Consider the following 14,879-nt stretch of genomic DNA (forward strand, 5'->3'; position numbering starts at 1 on the left):
ATGATAGAATGTTACTTTAAAACTACATTAAAATACCAATATTTCTAAAAACATTAATACCTGTCTATCTAACTACCTATCTATCCCTCTTTGAAATTAGACCATTGTCTTGATTATGATGCAGAGAAAAAAAGCCCTAGACCAGGAGTCAGAAGGCTGGTCTAGTTACTAAGCAGGTGAGTGGCCTTTGGCAAGTCAGTGATCATCTCCAAGCCCTAAACACAACCAGGGCAATTTGTTATTATCCTGCTTATCTAAGAACAAAGTAGAGACACAATACCCACATCTGCAGAGTCCTTGATTCTTCTACAGGACTTAGCCAACTATAGGCCATGGAGCCACACTGTCTCTTTCCACTGCTGTAAAGGGAGCACGCCCTCCCCTCTGAAGACCTAAAGGGCTCCAGAGTGAGGGGTCTTAAGCAGATCTCCCTCCCCATTTTTACTAGAGCCCCGGCTCAACTCAGCAGCCTGCCCTGGACCCTGAGCTCAGTGATAGTGATGGTGGCAGCAGAAAGGGTATGGAAAGGGGGAGGGGGGGGTCAAGAACCCACCGGCAGCTTACTTTGCGCCCTCAGTCTAAAAGGGTAGTCTTGGGCCCTGGCTGCCCCTGTACTGCAGAGCATGGCCTGCAAGCTGGGCTCAGTCACAGGAGTACTTCAGAACTGCAAAGTTAATAAAGCCCCATGGATCACAAAGACCACTCTTCATGTCTACCCCCACAGAGAATTCGAAAAATTAAATCATTTGCGTGCATGGAAACCTGGGCAACTTGTTCAGCACTCTCAGGCTTCCTCACCTCCAACCCTTGCACCAGTCTCACTTCCACTTGGAGTGCCCTCACTTCCCACTCTGCCCCTGTACTAACCTCTTGGCGACTCTCCTGGTCTGGCCAGGGAATAGGTGGTGTCATGACCTGCTATCAGTCCTGCAATGTGGCCATGGCCTGTCCTGGGACCTGTTGCAAGTGCTGCTAGTGCTTAGTTCTGCTGCTCATTTTCCCCAACTCCCAGTAAAGGCTTCCACGGGGTGACAGGACCTAATTCATAGCAATTTTCCACATGGCAGCCAGCTCAGTGTCTTATGCATACCTGTTTGCTAAATTCCCTTGGATACTCCCAATGCTTCTCATTGTGCCCCACAATCTTCTCTCCCTTTATTTAAAGTTGATACCTCCTTCAAGATTCAGCCCAAGGGTCTGTTCCTCCTAGTGTTCTGACTTTCCTCTGCCCTGGTCGTGTCACACAATCTCACATTACAGATGAAGGAAAGCCAGACCTGGAAGTTCAGATGGCTAAGAAAGTTTCAGAAGGACACAGAGATAATTAGTGCCAGAGCCAAGAGGAAGTCCCATCACTCCTGGATTCCAGATCAGGACACCTTTTGCCACCCCCTCATTGCTTCCTTTCTGCCCTGACTTGTATGGTATTTGAGTGCAGGGAACAGCCTTTGTTGGCCATTTGCCTACTAGGAAAAATCCCTTCCTTCTTTGCCCAACTCTTCATGTTCCTTGTTCTCCATCTTATCCAGGGTCTGTGCTCTTCCAAACTCACAGAGAAAAAGATCATTTTGTTCAAAGTTCAATGAGCAACAAGAGCAAAGAGAAGCTAACTTCACAACATCCTCTGCACATCTGGATGAGAACAGTCTCAGAAAACTTCTCCACAGTGCATTCACACACACACATACACACACACACACACGTCTATAGTCTTTATAGTTGTTTTTCTATCTTTTTGGCACCTGGAGTAGTCAGAAGGCCATCCACACCTGCCCGGACTGTCTTACTTTCTAATGCCTCTTCTAAAAATGCCTTCTCATCTGCAGCCTAACAACCATATATACAGATCACTATTCAGCCAAACAAACAAAAAAATATTTGTAAGCACTAAATATTTTCATCTGGCACAACAAAGGCAATATGGGGTTATAAATGCAAGATCTCGAGTGGGGAAATACACAATTATACCCCCTCCCAATTGAATTTTCTCATTTCCTGGGTAAAGAAAGTAGAAAAGGGGAGATTTCTGTTGACACAGAAAGACAGAAGGGGGAAAAAAATGGGAGCTTGGCAAAGGAAAGGAGAGGGCAGCAGAGCCTAGGCAAAGAAGCAAAGGAAGGAAGGGAAGGGGAAAGGTTAGAGGGTAGCTTCTGACTCCAAGCATACATTGATACTGAGGCCCAGAAAGACATGGATTTATTCCCTAAAGGCTCAGAAATGGAGCTTTTAGGGACCTGGGTTAGAAGTGAGATCCAGAAGCCCAATGGCAAGCCTCTCTTACCGTCTAGCAAAGAGAGCTTCTGGTTTTGGCAACAGCATTGGCAGCATTATTTAAGTAGTATCACCTCACCAACATCACTACCAGGAAGATTTCTACTTCCTCTCCACATTTTTACTACCCCTCCCCAGTAATTGGATAAATCCTACCCAACACAGGAATGTAATTTGAATGGTCAAAGTGATTTTCCCTTCCATTGGAGAAGAGGATCTCTTCCTCTTTTCCTAGTGAAAATGGGCTGGGTGCTGCCCTTTTATATATTTTAAAGCACCAAATTATGAAAAGAGGGGAAAGGAAGGGAGTGGAAGTTTGAGGCCAGTTCAATTTGTCCCTGGCATTCTCACCACCACCCCACTGAGTTTTTCTGAAACCCCTCCTTCTGATTCTGGCAGCTCTGCTCCCCTTCCTCACTGCAACTTCCTGCAGCCAATTCTCCCAACCTTGTGATAAATCATTGATACTGGGGTGCATCTTTCTGGTGATGCTTGTTTTCTAATGTGGGATATTAAACTGATATGCCAGGGAAAGATTTGATTCAGGGATGGGTAGACATTATGGAACATGAAAACAGAAACTCAACCAGGTAGCCTTGCCAGCTGAAAGACATGATTTGAACCTGACTGCATAGGGAGCCATAGGCAGAGGACTGGCAGGTTGTTGGCTTGGGTTACAGTGATTACCTTAGTAACATAAATACAAAAAGATTGCATAATATGTTAGAGAGAAGGTTGATGACTGAATATCACCCAGCCTCGGTTATTTCAACTACAAAATAAAGGGATACAAGCTCAGCCCATAACACTGTGGAGAAGGGTGTGTGAAATAGTGTTGGTAAAATACTTATCTCAAGGCGTGTCACAGAGCCGCTTGCCCCTTAACTTCTCTTTGGTGTTGGACATAGGAAGGAAAAGGGCTTCCCCAGGGTCACACAGCAAGTAGCAGAGTCAGTATTGAAACCCATGTCTTCCAAACATCCCCCACCCTAGCCAGTAATAGTGCTTTCCACTTTACTTCCTCTGCTAAGAAGGCTGCCAGGGCTATCCTTCTGGACTTGGAGCAAGTGGAAGTGGTGTTGTTTGTAAGGAGGCTGACTCTATCCATCTTTATATAGGCCCTCTATCACTTAGTCCCAGACTCAAGGGCTCAGGCTTCTGCCTCATCCTCTTTCTCATCATCACTCAGGTAATCTCCCCATGCTGTCTTGGACTGATTCATTGCCACTTTAGCACCACCTCTGCTGTTCAGTTCTGAGACAGTGACTCACCCTCTAGTTGACCAGGGTGTCTGCCCTCCAGGAAAGAGGCTTTCTTCTTAATTGACTGCAGAAGCCTCCACAGCAGTGAGACAACACCCTTCCAGGCAGGCTTAGAGCTTGAGGGCTTTGAGAAGCAATGGAATAGATTTTTACCCAAAAGCTACTGCCCTCCATTCTCACAGTGCCTAGGGGGTCACTATTGGAGTCCTTTCTATAGATTGCTTATTATAACTCCTAATGTGCCCTCGGGCCTCAGTGTTTCCAAGGGATTTCATCCAGGCCATTGCTCTGGTGCATGTACACAGCCTGTGCTGTTAGGGCATTGTATTAGGCACTGGGGAGATATTATGTAAGAGGAGATATCCTTGACACCCAAAGTGTGTTCACTACAAAAACAACAACAACAAAATTGGCAACTTGGAAAGGGAGAGAAGAGTGCAGGGGGAGAGAACTAAGAAGTCCTTGAGAGGAGTGGAGGTGATAGGCAGACTGGCCGGCCTCATTGTAGCCTCAAGGACTGGGTTGTGACTTAGAATTTCTTGTGGCTAGTGAATGGCATCACTAAAATCACTGGTGTAGGCATTTCCCTTAAACACAACAGGATATTGAATGCTAAGTGAACCCCTGGCCATCGGATGCCTTTCTGATGGGGGGTGGGAGCATCATTTGGTGCCAATATCTCCCTCTAAGCCTCTGATCCCCCTTCTCCAAACCCAGATCTTTATCTTTGAAGAGGATATGGGAAAGGAAAAGAGAATATAAATCTTTGGGTCTTAACTTAAAAGCACTTTACATGTTTCCTCTTTTGAACTTCACAAGCACAGAGTGACATAAACCAGTGACTTGCCAAAGTAGTCAGCTATGAAGTAACAGAGCTAGGATTCAAACCTATAATGACTCTGAAGCCTGTGTCCTTTGCGTGGCAAGGCGCTGCAACGGGCAGAGGTTCTCTTGCTCCACTTTTCCTTCACCTGCTATTCATCTCAACAGAAAGCAAGCAAGCGGAGGACAGGAACCAGATGGTCATCTGGCTGAGGAGAATTCTGGAGTGACCCTGTAGCCCCTGCAGGAAGAGCAGACCTCAGTTTCCCAATGGGACTACCCCATCAGAAGTGGAAAGAAAGTACCTGTGGCAACTCTACCGCCCGGCTACCGCGGGTGGCTCCCTGGCCAATACCTATGTTCTCCTCCTGAGGGCTTGTGTGCTAAGTATTAAAAAAAAAAAACAAACAAAAAAAAACTCATCCACTGTTTAAAAGCTGTCTCAGGCTGGTTCTGGGCTGCAGATAGCCCTGACAGGTTTGGTGACAAAAGCTGGAGGGAGGAACATTTATAACGCCCTACAATGTGTCCAGCATGGTGTCAGTGGTTTCTTTCTCACAACCATTGCCTTTTATGTAGAAAATTAGCTGTTTTGCAAAATAGTGAGCTCTCCTTTAAGAGAAGTCTTCAAGCTAGATTTGAACAGTTTTCGCAAAAACCATGTCTGCAGACCAAAACTCCTTATTTCCTGAAACCAATAAAGTCCTCCACCCCTAATAGTTGTCCTCTCTCAGGTAGGGGAAGGCAGAACCAACCTCCCCCGGGTGGGGGAGGGGTAGTCAGAGGTCCAAGCAGTAAAGAGATCAAGGGATCTGGGGAGGGTGCAAAGAGGAGGAGCCTCTGGCAGGGTCGACAGTTTGCTGAATCAGGGTCCTCGCTGAGCTTTCGCGCTACTCGCCCACCGGCGGATTCCCCATCCCTTCCAGTTTCCCATGGTTCCGACTGAATCCCGCCTGGACCCAACTCACTCACTCCCTTTGCTTGGGAATCGGGAACAGGCACAACCCAGATCAAAGGGAAAAAAGCGTCTCTGCACGCACCTCCTGGCCCGCCCATCCCCCTTCCTTCCTTCCCTTCCTCCCCTCCTCGCCCCCTTCTCTTCCGCCTGGAGGGAAGGAGGGGGTGGGCTGTGTGTATGTGTGTATGCATGTTCGCGTGTATGTGCGCGCGCGCAAGTACGGTACTTCTATGTGTGCATTTGCTGTGTGGCTGAGTGTGTGTGGGGGGTGCGGTGCATGTTTTACCCCAAGTACTTGGTGTGGAGTTTATTTGGTTTGTGCTTGGACATGGAGCATGTGCTAGTGTGGTGCTTGTGTCTGCATGCTTGTTGGTTGTGTTTCTGCCCGTCCCATTATAGTGTGACTATGTGGGTGCGGTCTGAATGTGGGTGTGTTCAATGTATGTTTCTGCACGGGCTGGTTGTCGTGTTGTCGCGAGTGTGTGTGTATGAGTACTTACTCTTAAATATGCTGTGTCAATGTGGGTCTATGGGTGGTGTTTGCTGTTGTGTGTAGTGTGTGTGTTCATGTGTAAGGTGCTTTTATGTTAGCCTAATTAAGGTGTGCATATTTAAAGGTTTATGTATTTGAGGTAGCGGTATGTGTGTGTCTTTGGGTGTGATGTGTTTGTTGTGTAGTGGGGATGCATGTGGCCAGTGTATGTGCTGTGTTGGAGAGCTGGAAACCATGTATATCTTGTAATGGAGATGTTGCAGTGTGAGTGTATGGGTGTGGTGTGTGAGAGCACTGGGGTTGTCTAAAGAACCCAGGTGTGACTGTGTGCTTGTTTTTTTTTTTGTTGTTGTTGTTTTTAAATTGGGGTGGGGGCATTGTGCCAAGACCAGAGCAGCGTGCTTGCTCACCTGATCTGCCTCGTCTGAGTCTGCCCCCGGCCCCCATCGCTGTGCTCCAGCCTTCTGGGGCAAGGTGCGTGCTTACCTGTCTGCTTGGAAAGAAGAGGAGGGCGCTGCACATGATTGGCCAGGTAGGGCGCCTAGGGCGTGGTGCAGGGGCTGGTGGGAGTAAACTGGAAAGATTCTGGTCACTCCCCCCCCACCCCAGGGAATCCCAGTTTGTTCCCAGAAGAGCCCAACTATTTGTTCAGGGCCTGGCTGTTTCACATCTCCTTGGTTTTGTGTGGGCAGATCCCATTGCCCGAAATCCCTCTCTCCCTTGGGCCTCTTAATCTAAATCAAGAGTCATAAAACTTTCTCTGCTTTTCTGTACCCCTCTTCCTCAATTGAGGGCTCCTTCCTTTGAGCCACTATACTTACACTCTTTATACTTCTCATGATATAATCATGCATAACTGCAATTATTTGTCTCTTCTTTTAAACTCTGAGCTGTAGAGAATGCCCGATGTATAGTAAGAAAAATAATAGTGATCATAATAATAGTGTTACCACTGATTAAGCACTTATTGAGTACCAGACACTATGCTAAGTGCTCTTACATGCATTATCTCCTTGAGTCTTCACAATGACCCTATGCGGTAGCTAGAGCTATGATAATCTCTATTTTACACATCACACATTAAGTTCAGAGTAGTTAAGTAACTTCCTCAAGGTCACAGACCTAGTAGGGAGCAGAGTTGGTATTTGAACCCCGGTCTGTCATGCTTTCTAAGCTTTTATTCTGCACCACATAGCCTCACCAAGAGTCCCCTGATTCCTGCTAGGTATTAATGTCTGTATCAAACAATATCATTTCCCAAAAAATATTTCTTTTAAGTTTACTGACAGCACCAAGAGTGCTCAACATAATCATTTTCTTTGTCTCTCAGAGAACTGATACCTTCTCCACTTAATTACATGCTTGTTGACACCTCAAAATCTGTAATTACCCTAGGCTCATAAGCACCTCACCAGCTCCAGTTCTGGGAGCTCTTCTTAGGCTGGTGCTGAAAGAAAGCAGAGAATGAGCATTTTCTAGCCATAGGGTCAAGAGAATTGGGTATGAAGGGGAATAGAGGTAAAGGGGTCAGGATGGAGCAAGGGAATGATTTCATGGCTCCCGCAGATCTTTTTTTATTGCATTACCACCAGAAATTGGTAAATCTCAAGCAAATCAGTCACCTTTAAATCAAACTGCATATATAAAAACAAGCGAAGACCCCTTAGAAAAGATTCCTGAATGGGCCTCATTTTGTTTTATTCATGATTGAGGTGAGCACTTGTGCTTGCCAAATGGGGCTCACACTGATTTAATGCCTTCTAAGCAGCCTTGTCTAAGAAATACAAATTAAAGCAATACATTGCATTTAGGGGAGCACATTTATTAGGGAATATTTGAGCCTCATTCACAGCTAAAGGGCCACTGGAAGGACTGGCTTCCAGCTCAGCCCCCAGGGAACCAGCCTGGACTCCTGTGAGGAGGTTAGGGGGTGGATAAAGAGGGACAATTCAACGGTAGTGAGTTACTCTCCACTTTTCAGGAGGGGAGTGAGAAGCACGACTTAAATTGCTACTGTTATTACTATGCCCTTTCAGCTGGCACAAATGAGCCTGGTGTGCAAAAGAGAAGCAACTGCAACATCCATAAAGCTTTCCCTCTAGCTGGGCCTAGGTCAGCACCTCATCGTGGTTGGGCAGGAAAACATTTCCTCAACTACTATATAGCCAGCAAGTCTCCTTTTGAAAGAAAAAGAAAAAGAAAAGGAAAAAGAAAAAGAAGGCTAGAGAGGCCAGTCTAAGCCACCCAGCACACAGACAAGCTGAAGCCCCTTGGTAAGTCCCTACAAAGAATTCATGCAAACTTTGGTGTGTCCCAGCATCTGGTCTCAGGCCCTTGGCTTCTCTGCTGGTTTATAGCCAGTCTGACACCTTCTCATTCTCCTAGAATATAGTAGCTTAACTTCCATTCCCTCACAGTCACTCATGTGAGGCCTCCTCTCCCTCTCTGAAGGTTCCCTCTCTGCCTCCCACTCCCCCATCCCCACACCACTGGACCACCTATCTAAATCATGTTGTGCAAGTCCCACCTGGATTCATGAAGGCTCTGGTTCAATCCAGCTCAGTGGTCCTACCTGTGAAATTGGGGACAAACGTCAACTTTGAAGAAGCCAAAAGCTCTGGCTCCAAAGATGCAGTCTTGGACTAGAGACTCTAAATTTTCACCCTAAAAACAAGAACCTATAGGATCAGGGCACCATAATGTGAATTTTATTGAGAGATCTTGGTTTCCCCATGAGAGTAAAACGCTTTAAAGATCATGATCTTTATTTCTTCCATGAGGCAGAGGATCTTTGGAGTGAGACAACTTTGAGTTTTTATTCCAGCTCCATCACTTACTTCCTGGGTGATCTTGGCAAGACAACTTCATCTCTCTGAACCTCAGTTTTTATCTGTAAAATGGAGATGCTAACACCTGCCTTAGAAATGCTCAGATGACTTAAGGAGGTAAAATATAAAAAGCAGCAGCCTAATACTTAATATGTATATCAAATGCTCAAGAAAAGGTTAGTTAATTCCCTCCCTCACTTTATTCTCCCCACCCCCTCTCATAGAGCCCAGATTGTCTCAACCAGAGTATTCAGGGACTGAAGCTGACTGACTGAGTTGCCAATTTTCCTCATTACTGGTTTGTCTGACACTCTTGAAATAGCCCCTCTTCTTTTAGGATGATGTTTTGATCAGCCTAATGCAGCCCTGGAAGAATTGGACCCTAAGTCCAATTCTCACTCTGCAGTTTCTCCTGGCAGTGTTAATGAGAGTTTGGTTTCAAATGTAATACTCTAAACCGGAAAGTTTCTAACTACCTACTAGACATCCCCCACCCCAACACCCAACCCTCACTGCAGACCCAGCCTCAAGCCTATCTCCTAAATATGTACCATTGTGTTCAAGGGATTGATAGCATGAATATTTCCTGGCTGAACTGCCCCAAAATTCTTGTTTAATTTTTCTCACCTCGACCGTAGAAATTAAGAAGTGTTCCCAAGGCCATTCTTTTTCTAGCAGCTACCAAGTTTTTTTGAGGGGGTAGGTGGGTAGATGGGACAATGTGGAGAAAAATGTTTCTCTGAGATATACTTTGCAGCACCTAAAATACAGCTCCAATTAGTTGCTATTCATCTGTCTGCAGTTAAAGGAAAATAAAACCTACCCTTTACAAAAAATGATAAAGTGAATGAAGGACCCCTATCTGTGCCCTTCCCTTCCTGATGCTGTTGCCTCCCTCTAGAGATAAAAACAAGTCACTGCAAGCTAAAACTGTATTTCAGAAGGGACGGGTGGGGAAAGGAAGAAGTTGAGGGTAAGGGGTGTATATAATTCCAACTAAGAATAAAAAGGTTACAAGCTAGATAATTATTGAGCTTTGGGGCAGAAAAAAAGCTCTGAGAAGCCAGGCTTTGGGTGCTTCCAGTATATGGAAGATGCCTTTAACTCCTCCTCCTTCAACTCCTCTTATTCATACTGCATATTACCCCTCACTGACCCTATACTCCACCATGCAAGTTAATCTGTTAGTGAGTCCCTCTGAGGATTTAGGAATTTAGAAGAACTCTCTAGCTCTTACCTATGTCTGCTTCTGAGGAGGTTCTGTAGCCTCCATTTTGAAGAGAGAAGTGGGAGGGGTAACAATTAAGGGTCAATCATACCATAAAAAGGAATAATTGGAACAGGGGTTCAGGATAGGCCCCCACCATTTAATAAACTTCCCTGAGCACAGGGACCTATTGGTTGCTGGGTATTGGGTTCCCATCCCCAGGAAGCTGCATAGATTTTAAGAGGTGTATCTGAGATGTGACAGTAGCTGCCAAGGCTCATCAAACATGCCATCTACCTACTTCTGCTGATACATGTGAGAACAAATGATACTGCCAGAAGGAAACAGAAATCATTTCCTAGTGACTCAGAGCTCCAGCAATGAGGACACAGGTGGTATTTGCATTGCATTTTCCAATTTTTCATAGAAAGGAATCTATAAGTAATTGAATAATTCTAAAGACTAGACTTGGACTCTGGGCAAGGAGACATCATCAACATCCTATTGACCACCTGGTAAATGTCTACTGCATATCAGCATAGTGTTAGGAGCTTTGAAAATGTTGTCTTTTAAAAATTATCACTCAAGCTTTTAAGTCAGACCAAAGGAAGTTGTAATCCTTGCTCAGCCTCTGTGTGGCAGTGAGCAAGTTACTGAACCTCTCTGAACTTTGTCTTTAAAATAAAAATAATAATACCAAAGAGTTGTTATGAAAGTTAAATGAGGTTGTTTAGGAAAATGACCGGTACATAGCCAATATTTGGAGAAGGAATAAAATGCATCTTTTGATACCTCAGCCATAGAATACACTTAATATAATGATATTAATAATAATAATAATAAATATTTATAACCTGGAAATGTCAGCATTATTAAATAATTTTAAAAGAGGTTGAGTAACTTGCTCACAAAACACTATAAATTCAGACCTGGGATTCAAACCAATCTGCTTCTTCCCATCCAGTGTTAGGGAACCTTTATGATTATTGGGAAGATCACATATGGCTGACCTAATCTAGTCAATACATTTAATCTACAAATTGAAAAAAAATCCTTACATTAAACTATGTACAGTGGGATTTTAGATCATTGCTTGGAGTGTTTGCATATCACATATCTTCATTTAGACTTCAAAAAACTTTTAAAAATTATTAGAGTGACTTAAGAACAAACCTGATAGAGATTTTGGGAAACAGAAAAAATAACAATTATTCCACCAACTTAACAGAATCTGTTAATTTTATTTACCTTGTTGCTGAATTTTCTTTGCCTTTCAAAAACATATATTTGACAGTTACAATCATACTACTTTCCATCTTGCTACTTATTTTTCATAAACATCTTTTTATAGTTGTAGACTAGTTCCAACAAGTGGATATATGATATTAATTATTTAACCATTCTATTCTTGTTGGACATTTAGGTTGTATTAGTAGATCAGTGTGAATAAAGGAATGATGTTGCTTTCACCATTGCCATAAGCACCCTCTGGGACCTGGCGTCCTGCTCCATCAACGCCTAATATGCTTTCCATCATTTGATATTTAAGCATGATGAATGTCAGCTCTAACTCTAGAGCCTGAGGTACATTTGCAAGAGTATTATTTTCTGCCAGCATCCATCACCCAGATTCTGCATTTTATCCTCATGGTGGGTAAAGTGTGAGATAACTTAGAAACCTAAGCTCTAGAGTGCCATTTTTTTCCTATGGCAAAATGTTTTTTGAAGTGAAAGCAAGTGATTTACAAAGTAACTTTGGGAAGTCCTGCCATTGGTGAATGGGGATGCTCATCTGCTACCGTAATGAAGGGAGTGGGACGTCTCATTGGCAAACACACCCCAGCTCTAGAAAATAATCCTGTTACAGCTCAACCAGACATGGCCTCAGCAAATCAGTTGGATCCCATCTCCAAGAAAAGATCAAATTTGTATGTAAAGTGGGCCCCAGGGTCCCTTCAGCTTTAGAGTTTTGGCTGCTTTACAGAAGTTCAATTGTCTGAGGCTAAATCCAATGCTGAGAGTGAACTAGGGAGAGCATTTTCAAGTCGGTCAATCATGCTGTTCCTTTCTCTGAGAAAGAAGACTATTTGGGGGTCCACATTCTTCCCAGGGCTCAATGATACCTCTACCAAATGTCTTCATATGGTCCCCCATTGCCCACTGTCACCCTCAGAAGAGTGCTCTGACATACCAACCATCTCTTGGGAAAGAAAGGTGGGTGCATGATAGAACATATAGAATACCTCCCCTCTCTTCCCAGTCAGTGGTCAGCTACTTCCCCCGCCTCTGACTCCTGAGGGTTTCTGGAAGGCATTTGAAGAGAGGTACCAAAGTCAATTACAGCCCTACAGAATATCAATAGTTACCCACAAAGTTATCTTTTCATGTTGCACAGCATTTCTCAGGGGGAATGCAATGAATGGGTTCTGACCTGGTCAAAAAAAAAAAAAAACTACCAAAAGACTAATTAACTATTTGAAAGTGATGTTGTGTGATTAGTGAGATCATATGTATAAAGGACTGAGCCTAAGTCCAGCATCCGGGAAGTACTTCACATATATTTGCTGCTATTTTATGAGTAATAAAGCTAGTGTAAGCAGTGATGTGCCAATAGCATATGTGAGGGGACAGGTTTTATCAGACTGGAAATGCAATAGCAAATATATAAGGTCTTGTGCTTGGGTCTAAACACCAACTAAAAGAGAATGAAGACTGAAAATAACATGGGATTACTCTTTTAAAAAAAAGAGTAGCTTCAGTTGAAAGTACTTCAAACATAAATATACTAGTTGTAAGAACCATGTGGCATGTCCATGGAATTTGTGTGTGGTGTGTGCATGTGTGATATGGGTATATTGTGTTTTGTGCTAAAAGTATGGGACGCATGTCAAATGTGTGTGTGTGTGCATTTGTGACTTTGTATGTGGGCATGTGTGGGTGTGGGAATGTGTATGTATGTGTGTATTTATGGCTCTGTATCTGAGTAACATGAGTGTGACGTGGGCTTCCAAAAGAGGGACTATATTTACAGGGGCACAGCTGGAAATCTTCTTTTGGCCAGGTCACTGGGCATTCTCAACTTGGAGCACATTCAAAGAAGAGCAGCTAGATACGGATAGGAGCCTTACAGCCATGTCATGCATTACACAGATGAAGGAACTGGGAAGGTTTGGCCTGGATAAGAACAGGGGTGAATGAGAGTGGGGGAACAGTGACGTCTGGCACTGGTAACTTGGGAAGATCATGAAGGACCAGGACATAGATTTGGGTTCAGTTTAAGAAAAAGTCTTCTAATTCTAATAGACATGGCTGTCTTTATATGGGGACAGACTTCCTGGTGTGATAGTGGCCCCTTCCCAGTGGGGTTATTCATAAAGGTTCCTACACCCTGATGTAATGGTTCCCTCTACCCCCTTTTCGAAGGTTGGGTGTTTGAGCAGTAAAACCTAAAATGGCATCTTATAAAAAATCCTTATTTTTTTTCCACTCATCAGGATCACAAAAACAAAAAAAGTATACGGAACAAAAATTAAGCAGTGTGTATGTGCATCTCTTTCCTTCTCAGAGAACTTCGGACCTGTCAGTGACTGTGCTTGAACTTGCTAACTATGCTGCAGTCTCTTATTTGAAAGTCAGGCTCCTGAGATGGTTCTTAGTAGGGTGCTAGGGCTGCAAAGAACTAAAAGCAGGTTTCTGCTGAATTAATTTTCTGAAGCTCCTCCTCTCCGTGCCTCCCCTCCCTGCCAATGAGGGGGTAGAGGAAAGAGGAGACAACCCCAGGTTTGGTTTATGGCTGGTGACCAATGACGCACTCTCACCAATATAGAATTTGGAGGTGGAGACTATGGAAAAACAGGTGGCAGTGGGGGCAGATGGCAGCCTGGAGGGGGTGGGGCCTACAAGAAAAAGTGAAGGACAGTGTGTATGAGGGTCCTGGGAAATCTCAAAAAGAAAGCATCAGTCTCCTGAAAGTGTAAGGAGGGGGAAAATCAGTTTCCAAAAGGTACTTTATAGAAGCAGTGCTAGGAAAAGGATGAAATGCCACCCACATATCCATACTGGTGCTGTGATCCTTGCACACCTATATCCTCAACTCCATAGGGATAGGGGAACCAAGCATTGATCTCAAATACCCAAGGAAAGACCCAGACTAAAGACCCAAAGCCTATGTCATTGGGCAGTTTGGGGCAGTGGGAAGTTGGCAGAACTTCAGCAGAACCTGATTTGCTGACAACTCCTTCTATGACCTTGGGCGGGCCTTTCCCATCACTGGACTTCAATGTCACCATATTTTAAAAGGAGGGATTGAATTCAAGGACTATAAGGAGCCCATGTTGATATTCTGTAGTTGAAAATGGGACAAGGGGGACAAACTTCAAAGCAAAAGCCTCCCTCCCACCCACCTTCAGGGCCATTCATCTTTAGGCCTTTAGGGCCCTTGCGTTGTGGGAGGTGCTTCTTGCTTGTCTGGCCCCAATGCTCTGGCTGTCCCTGAGGACCGCTGAGCCAGCGGCTCCGCCCACACGCTCGCCCCGCGTCCCGCCGAGCCATTAGTGCGATTGCTCCGTGTTCCGGGCAAAACTGATGATTTATGCCACGCCTCGACGGGGCAGTCCTTTGAGCCAGGAACAATTAGCTAAAAGCCAGCAGGGAAGGGGCTGCCAACCAAGCCCCAGAGTGCCCAGCAGGGGCTGCAGCCGGCGGCCACCCCGCCCCCCGGCCAAGAACCCCAACCCCTCTACTCTGTAGTCCCCACTCACCACGGCGGGGGCGGGGCTCAAAGGCCGACGCAAACAGGCAGTCCAGAATCCACGCCATGACCCTCGCTGAGTGCCTGGCAGCCTGGAAACTAGCTTCCGATTAGTCCCTCACACTGACCGCCCTAAGTAGCCCCCGGTGACCACGCCCTGAGCCGCACCCTGCACCCTTCTAAGAGTGTCTTGGTCACCGGACACCTCGGACATGTCACGAAGGGGGCAGGGCCTCAGGGGAGCCCACCCCACCCCACCCCCCGCCGTAGGGGAAGCCGCTGGTCCCA

The 14,879-nt window shown here is 45.1% G+C and overlaps 1 protein-coding gene across 1 annotated transcript in view; it reads right to left on the bottom strand.

The window, feature by feature from the left end:
* ARHGAP36 (Rho GTPase activating protein 36) overlaps window positions 1–14,659 on the bottom strand; it is a 31,076-nt gene extending 16,417 nt beyond the window's left edge. The window contains exon 1 of the mRNA XM_090264516.1: window positions 14,602–14,659. Within this exon, the coding sequence (XP_090120642.1) occupies window positions 14,602–14,659 (58 nt within the window). The remainder of the gene's footprint in view (window positions 1–14,601) is intronic.
* Window positions 14,660–14,879: the final 220 nt, after the last annotated feature.

Source organism: Furipterus horrens, unplaced genomic scaffold, assembly GCF_987537825.1.
Source record: "Furipterus horrens unplaced genomic scaffold, mFurHor1.1.pri manual_scaffold_17, whole genome shotgun sequence".
NCBI classification, from domain to species: Eukaryota; Metazoa; Chordata; class Mammalia; order Chiroptera; family Furipteridae; genus Furipterus; species Furipterus horrens.